An 8,273-nucleotide genomic window follows, 5' to 3' on the forward strand; every position below is an offset into this window, starting at 1 on the left:
AATGCTGAGGGCGCTGGGGGAGGGAATTCAGGGGTTAAAAGCCATGGGTCCGGGTGAAGTTGGAGGCAGCTGGCGGCGAAGCTCCGCACCCGGGCCTCTTACCGAGGTAGGGTCCGCCTGGGGCAGGGGCGGGAGCGTCAAAGGGGAGGAGTGGGGAGAGGAAGGAGAGGTGAGGAGGGAAAGGAGAAGAGGGAGAACAGCTGAGTCAGAGATGGAGAGGGAAGCCAGAGGTTCAGTTACAGAAATCTGCAGAGCTGGCGAGGGTGAACAGCGCTGAAAGATAAGCTGTTTGAGGCCAGGTGCGCGGGACGACCCTAAGAGGGTAGCGAGGGGGCGGAGAGCTGCGGGAGAGGGTACTGAGGCACCCGCTCGCTGGAGGGCACGGGTGAACGCGGGCGCACGCTGCGCTAGCCCCTCCTACCTCTCTACTGGGGCTCCCCACGGAGGATGGAAATTAGGGAAGGGGTGCAGATTTACAGGGCCAAGGTTCTTAGTGAAGGGGAAATTACAGGAGCAGAGGTGGGGCGGTCAGAGATGGGGGTTCAGCCAGCCCTTAACCACCCCCCCAACTTCTCAGGCCCCGCCCGCCCTGCTCCCCACCCCGGAGCTGCCATGTGGCCCCTGGCCGCTGTGATCGCCTTCTTGATGGTGGCCTTGTCAGGCGGTAAGAATGCGCGGGGGTGGAGGCGGGGTGGCCGCCGGAACAATGGTAGGAGGGGTCTGGCCAGGAGGAGGGGGCCTGGGAGCCCGGAGCTCCGCCCACCGCCCACTCGGGGCCGGGTCCTGCGGGGACAGCCCCCGAGAGCTTCCTGCTTGTCCCTGCTTGACCTGGTTTTCCCGACGGGGTGAGCCCACCATCCCTGGCTCCTTCCTGGGGCGTCCCAGCTCTGCAGGGGTGGGGGGGGCTGCTATGTATAAGTCTCCTGGATCTTCCCTACCAGCCCCTTTCCTGATTGCCCGCCTCTGCACTGGGAAGCCCACTCCCACCCGCATCCCTTGGTCCCTCAGCAGCCTCCCTCACATTCAAGGCCTTCCTGAGAGCGTGAGAAGAGTGAGATTCAGGTACAAATAAGCAATGAGCAAGTAAGTTAGCTTCTCTGTTTTTTTCATCTGTGAAATGAGAACATAGACATCCCCACTACAAAAGGTTGTTGTGAATATGAAAATAAGCTAGTGCACAGCAGATAGAAGGGCTGGCAAGTTAGCCTTGTTACTTTATTAGAAGTATTCACTCTTTCATTTTCAGCCCCTTCCAGAAACTTCCAGTTTGTCCTTCCTTTAAACATCGGAGTGACCCCATACCTGATTCTACCCTAAGTCAGTCCCAAAGATTTCTCCTCAGTTTAAGCGCCTTTTTGCAGGTATATTCTCTGGAAACCCGATTCAGGCATCATCAACTGTCCATCCATCCAGCCAACCAACCAGCCACTTAACCAATAGCTGTTGAACTAGGCACTGTGCTGGGTGTTATACAAGCACACACAGTTCCTGCTCTTAATACCCAGAGCCTAGCGGGGAAGGATGCACACATTATTCAAACAATTACCCAAATAATTAGTTAATAATTAGTTACAACTGTGACAGGAGGTGATGGCTTCAAGGAGCCAAGCCAGGAGCCTAGAGATACAATAAGCTCCTGGTCTGGAAGGCCCCACCCCAAAGAACTAGACCCCTGAACTGAGACCTGAAGGAGGGAGGAGTCCTCGGGCATCTGGCACTGGGCACGGGGCACCACCCTTGGCCTGAAGGTGGGGTGGTTTCTCTCCTTTGGTACCACTCCCAGGACTTGTGCCCAGTGTCCCAAGCCCCTCCTGGGTACCACGCCCTGGGCTAGGAGCTCCACATGCATCTTCTGGAACCCTCAACAGCCTTATGAGGTAGGAGTACTATAATTAACTTCAGTTTCACAGCTAAAAACCTGGGACTCTGAGACAGCAAGTCCTGCCCCAAAGACACTGGTGACGCCTGAGTCAGGATGGGCTCCATATTACTTGCCCTGTCTCCAGCATCCTAGACCAGGTTCTGGCAACCATCTTCATTATTTTAGATCTAATCGTCTGTTTAGAATCAACTTTTTTTTTTAAACTTACAGTATATTTAAGATTTTATTTATTTATTTGAGAGAGCAAGAACGAGCAGTAGGGAGGGGCAAAGAACCCTATGTGGGCTCAGTCCCAGGACCTGGAGATCATGACCTGAGCTGAAGACAGATGCTTAACCGACTGAGCCACCTAGGTGCCCCACATAACTTACAGTATACTGTAAGTAAAAATTTTATCATTATCCTAAATGGAGAAGAACCTTTGCTATAAGTAAAAGGTAAGAGGAAAAAATGCATGCTGCACAATGTAACAAAAACAATGTTTCTTGGGTTGGACCATCTGACATTTCCAGTCGTCAGTAGTGCCCCCTTTGGGAACCTCCCCCAAAACAGTGACTATAGATGGTTTGACTTAATAAATTTTAGGTTGCTGGGTAAAGGCTTCTGCTTCCTGGTTTTAGAGAGTTCAGGGGACGCCTGGGTGGCTCAGTCAGTTAAGCCTCTGCCTTCAGCTCAACTCAGGATCCCAGGGTCCTGGGATCGAGTTCCACATCGGGCTCCTTGCCTGGCAGGGAGCCTGCGTCTCTCTCTGCCTCTGCCTGCCACTCTGCCTGCTTGGGCGCATACTCTCACTCTCTCTCTCTCCAACAAATAAATGAATGAATGAGATCTTTAAAAAAAGGAAAGAAGGAAAGAAAGTGAGCTCAGCAAGGATTAGAGAGGTGGTAAAAGCAGAGTAGCCCCATCATGAGACTTTCTCAACAGACTCATACTGGAGGAGAATTGGACAGTGACTCTTATTCCCAAGGCTGCAATTTGATGTCACTCAGCCTCATCTCTCTACCCCCTAAAATGACCTTGTGCCCACCAATGACTCTTGTCCCCATTTGTGAGAACCACTGAGCTAATCCTTATGCAGGTGGGGCAGCTGGCCTAGAGAGGAGGAGAACCTGCTAGTCACGGAGCTGAGGACCTCCTGTTGTAGCTAATAATTAATAACAGTCCCTGCTTACTGAGTGTTTGCTTTATGCCAGGTACTGTGCCCAATGAGAGATGTTTTCTTTTCCCTTTTTTTTTTTTTAAGATTTTATTTATTTAAGAGAGAGCACAAGCAGAGGGAAAGGGAGAAGTAGGCTCCCCGCTGAGCAGGAAGCCCCTTGTGGGGCTCAATCCCAGGATCCTGGGATCATGACCTGAGCCGAAGGCAGACACTTAACCAACTGTGCCAACCAGGTGCTCTGAGAGATGTTTTCCTACTTTACAGCTGAGGAAGCTAAGTCTGGTGGTTTGTACAGGAGCACCCAGCCAGAAAATGGTACCTTTAGGATTGGGCTTTCTCTCTGGTTGTCAACTTCTGTGTCTCCTCCAATGCCAGACACTGTGCTTGGTCCTGGGGATATAGCTCTGAATAAAGCAGATAAGGTGCCTGTTGCTGATGGAGCTTACAGTCAAGCTGGGGAGATTTTTAAAAAAGTAAAGAGCCCCATGAATTGTAAACAAATATAAAGAGAAATGAAATGGCTAGTGACCATGGCTCTGATGAAAATCAGCTCAGGGGGATATAACAGGGAGTATCTAGTGGGCTAGGGAGGCCAATATTAGACCAGGTGGCCAGGAATCTGGGATGGCTTCTGTCTGAGCTGAGCTGAGCTCTCTGAGTCAAGAGGGACACAGACATGTAACCTATAGATTCTGAGTGCCATCAAGTAGAATATTTCCTGTATATGATGTCTTACATCTGCCCTGTCCAATATGGTAGCTTCTGGCCACGTGGGACTCTGCTGAGCATGTCCAATGTAACAGGTGTGGTTGAAGAACTGAATTTATTTCATTTGCATTAATTTAAATTTAAATATCCACATGGAGCTAGTGGCTGTCGTATTGAGCAGCACAGAACTAGATGAGTAACTGTGTCTGGAGAATGGGTCCATGAATCTGGAACACGGTGTATGAAGGGGAGAGGTCGGAGATGGGGGCAAAGGGGGTTTCAAGGGTCAGATGATAAGAGTCCTGCAAAGTTTGAATTTGAGCGGTTAGGTTATGGGTTGTGTTTCAAGCCATAGAGCTACCCATTAAATACATACTGAAAGGATGGATGGATGGAAGGATGGATACATACTTAGTGCCTATGTAGATGTGTAGGTCAGCCTCATTCTTACCTCCTGAAATCCATACCCATGGTGGGATGAAGAAATGCAGGTGAGGAGAAAGTCAGGCTTCTGCTTACCCATCAGAAGCTTCCTTGTTCAGGGAACTCTGAACCCCCAATGGAGTTAGCACCTACCCGGAAAAGGAATAAATCATCATCTCTCTGCCCTGACTCATCTCCATTACATGGAAGACGGCAACTTCCAGAGGCTGACAAATGAATCATCAGTTCCTGGTCATCCAGAGCAAAATTCTGACCCTCTCCCCAAGCCCAGTGCCTCCTTTCCCCTCTGGATCCCAATTCTCTAACATTTTCTCTTCTTTACCAGGCATCTCACAGGAATATCCCAAGATTCTCAACGGCACCAATGGGACCAGCGGGTTTCTCCCGGGTGGCTACACCTGCCGTCCCCACTCTCAGCCCTGGCAGGCAGCCCTGCTAGTGCAGGGGCGCCTGTTCTGTGGGGGAGTCCTGGTCCACCCCAAATGGGTTCTCACTGCAGCACACTGTCTGAAGGAGTATGTGGGGGTCAAGGCAGCATGAGGGTTGGGGCGAGAACGGGACTGGGGTGGGGGGGAGTGGATCTGGATAGAGGATGAGGTCAGAGTTAATGCTGGGGTTGGGAATGGGATTGGAGTTGAGGTGTGGAAGATGTCTGGAGAGGAGAAAGGTGGTGGAGATAGGCTTATCCTCTCTAATCACCCCTTCCTGCACCCACAGAGGGTACAGAGTTTACCTGGGCAAGCATGCCCTGGGGCGCGTGGAGGCCGGAGAGCAGGTGAGGGAGGTAGTCCGCTCTATCCCCCACCCTCAATACCAGATCAGCCCCACCCACCTGAACCATGACCATGACATCATGCTTCTGGAGCTGCAGTCCCCGGTCCAGCTCACGAGCCACATCCGTGTCCTGCCTCTCTCCCACAACGACTGTCTCCCCGCTGGTACCTGCTGTCGGGTGTCTGGCTGGGGCACCACCACCAGCCCCCAGGGTAGGCAGCCTCACAGGTGGCCTGAGGGGTCAGTGGGACAGAAATGGGAGGGAAGGCTGGAGGAGGATTCCTTTATAAATATAAATAACAACAGATATACAGTTATATGTTATATATCACATATATGTGTTATCTATATATATCTATATATATAAATATCATATAAATATAAATTTATAAATATAGTTATGTTACATATATCCTTTAAACAAATGTCTATTTATAAAGTTATATGTATAGATTATATAGTTCTATATCCTTTATAAATATATATAAATTTGTAAATATGTATAAAGTTACATTATATATCCCTTATATAAATGTACAGAGTTGTAAAGTCATAGATTATATATGTCATAGATACAACTATCATATAAACCTATATATCCTTTATCTAAATATATAAATTAATAAAAATATGGCAATATAAGCCATATTTTATATGTATATATAAATATATATCGCTATGCATTTGTATATACAGATTATACAGATTTTCTAATGTATTTAAATATGTTTGCATATAAATTTTGTATTATATAAATTATACATAAATATATTTAAATAAATATGTGACTTGCAAATTTTATATATCGGCAGGTATTGATCTGTTAAATGTAAGGAAATCTAGGTTTATCCTTTGTGTAAAAAGGACACATGCATGAATAGAAGGTTGATCCTTATAGCAACAAGGGCCCTTTGCATCTCCTTATTTGTGCCCAGGCTTCCTCCTGTCTCATTCCCTCTTCCTCCCTGACTTGTCATCTTTCTCCCCTGTTCTTCCCATCCCCAGCCCTCTGTCTCACCATCTCCCACCGTCCCTCTCCTCCGCTCCTGACTTTCTATGGCTTTTCCTTCCCAGTCTGCATGCATTCTTTCCATCTTTCCTTCCACTTCCCTCCTGTTTCTCTCCATACCTGCCTCCTCCATCACTTTACCCAGACACATGCTCCATCTCTCTACCTCTTCAACACCATCCCCTTTGCATCCATTTTCTACAGACTCTCCTGTTTAACTCCCACCTCATAGTCTGTCCTAGACAGACACCCTTAGACCCTCCTTTCTCTCCTCCCCAGTGACTTACCCCCAAACCTTACAATGTGCCAACATCCAGCTACGCTCAGATGAGGAGTGTCGTCAAGTCTACCCGGGGAAGATCACACCCAACATGCTGTGTGCGGGCTCAAAGGAGGGCGGCAAGGACTCCTGCGAGGTGAGAACAAGGGGGTAGTGGGTTGCCGTGGGCCAGGAGGATGGAGGTGGGGACAGATGCTGAGGGGAAAGGACTTGCTTCTAGCCTTAGGAGAAGCAATCTTTTTATTATTTTAATTTTTTTAAGATTTTATTTAGGGGCGCCTGGGTGGCTCAGTGGGTTAAGCCGCTGCCTTCAGCTCAGGTCATGATCTCAGAGTCCTGGGATCGAGCCCCGCATCGGGCTCTCTGCTCAGCAGGGAGCCTGCTTCCCTCTCTCTCTCTGCCTGCCTCTCTGCCTACTTGTGATTTCTCTCTGTCAAATAAATAAATAAAAAATCTTTAAAAAAAAAAAAAAAGATTTTATTTATTTATTTGACAGAGAGACAGCAAGAGAGGGAACACAAGCAGGGGAAGTGGAGAGGGAGAAGCAGGCTTCCCACTGAGCAGAGATCCCAGTGTGGGGCTCAGTCCTAGGACCCTGGGATCATGACCTGAGCCAAAGGCAGACACTTAATGACTGAGCCACCCAGATGCCCAGGCAGCAATCTTTTAAAATGGCATTTCCCCTCGCACTGAGGGTCAAGATAAAAAGAGAGTACCTGTGGCGGGAGAATAGAATTCACTGTAAGCCTCAGCTTTTGATGGACAGTGGCTGTCCAGATTCCTGTGTTGAGATTCATAAAGGCTGGCATTCTTTCAGTTACAAGTGACAGAAACCCATCCAACTAGCTTAAGCAAGACACGCTGGCTTTTGTAACGGAAAACTCCAGGTGTGTCTTGTTTCAGGTACAGATGGATCCAGGTGCACAAATAATGTGTTTAGGACTCTGTCTCTTTTCAACTCTGCTCTTCTCTCTTGTTTTTGTCTTTATTCTCAATTAAGCTTTTCCCATACAATAGCAAGATGGCCCCAGCAGCTTTGGGCTTACATTCCACCCTCCTACGCTACTTGACTAAAAAGAATTTTCCAGTGGTTTACATGAGCATTTTGAGTATGAATCTCACTAGTCTGACTCAGGTCATGTGTCCTGAACCGTCACTCTAACCAGGACTGTGCGATTCTCTGATGGACCAAGTCTGTCATGGGACTATGTGGGTCAGGAAGGGGCAGGGACAAACAAGTATTGAGGTAAAGGGAGGGGCCTTTCCCCAAAACAGAAAATCAGAAGGCAGTTACCAAAATAAGGGGAAATGATACTATATGGCTGAAAACCTCCACAAACACAAGAAACAAAAACTGTGTCCAATAGAGGAGGCTCCTGAGATTGAGTTTTGGGTCAGTAGGAAAGAATGATGAATGAATGATGTGTGCCTTGACTAATCAATAATGTCTGTCTTGGGTCCAGGGTGGAGAAGTGGAAGTACACGTGTCACATACAGACCTGGATGAGTTTACTCAGTAGTAAGATGGTGCCAGGGAACCATAAAGCCACAGCAGGGTGGGGGTGGGGTGGGGTAGGAGTGCCAGAGAGCCAGGAGTGGGTATTAAAGTGACGTGTCACCACTCTAACAGACTGAGAAGCAGAGAAAAACATGGAGAGAAGCCTCTTAATCTTGGTCTCCATGCACATCCAGCTCCATTTTTGTTTCTCTTTCGGTGTTATTCCATTCCTCCGTGTTTGTCGTCTTGTCTTCCCTGTTTCTCTCTCACTCCACCAAGGACCCCACCTCTCTCTCTTCCCCCCACTCAGGGCGACTCCGGGGGCCCCCTGATCTGTAACGGAACACTCCATGGCATCATCTCCTGGGGAGACTTCCCATGCGGGCAGCCCAACCGACCTGGTGTCTACACTCGAGTCTCTCAGTATGTTCTATGGATCCGAGACACAATTCGAAAACATAGAACTCAGGAGCAGAAATGGACGAAGAGCCCACAATAAAAGCCAGGTTGGCTCACCTG

The 8,273-nt window shown here is 48.5% G+C and overlaps 1 protein-coding gene across 3 annotated transcripts; it reads left to right on the top strand.

Moving 5' to 3' along the window:
• On the top strand, window positions 1–8,273 carry KLK13 (kallikrein related peptidase 13). 3 transcript variants are annotated; one of them, XM_044256772.1, is made up of 6 exons: window positions 1–106; window positions 578–664; window positions 4,519–4,708; window positions 4,911–5,179; window positions 6,256–6,392; window positions 8,065–8,273. In XM_044256772.1, the coding sequence occupies exons 2-6, from the start codon at window positions 613–615 to the stop codon at window positions 8,251–8,253; spliced, it is 837 nt and encodes a 278-aa protein (XP_044112707.1). In that variant the 5' UTR covers window positions 1–106; window positions 578–612; the 3' UTR covers window positions 8,254–8,273. The 3 variants fall into 3 exon arrangements, with proteins under 3 accessions (XP_044112707.1, XP_044112705.1, XP_044112708.1); XM_044256770.1 differs by lacking the exon at window positions 1–106 and adding an exon at window positions 187–299; XM_044256773.1 differs by lacking the exons at window positions 1–106; window positions 578–664 and adding an exon at window positions 1,727–1,877 and having other exon boundaries at window positions 5,011–5,179.

This window comes from Neovison vison, chromosome 7 (genome assembly GCF_020171115.1).
Source record: "Neovison vison isolate M4711 chromosome 7, ASM_NN_V1, whole genome shotgun sequence".
NCBI classification, from domain to species: Eukaryota; Metazoa; Chordata; class Mammalia; order Carnivora; family Mustelidae; genus Neogale; species Neogale vison.

Coding starts and splice junctions, on each gene's coding strand:
- KLK13 (XM_044256772.1), top strand. CDS start 613: ATGTGGCCCCTGGCCGCTGTGATCGCCTTCTTGATGGTGGCCTTGTCA. Junction 4,709..4,910: donor GCAGCACACTGTCTGAAGGA/GTATGTGGGGGT, acceptor CTGCACCCACAG/AGGGTACAGAGTTTACCTGG. Junction 6,393..8,064: donor GCGGCAAGGACTCCTGCGAG/GTGAGAACAAGG, acceptor CCCCCCACTCAG/GGCGACTCCGGGGGCCCCCT.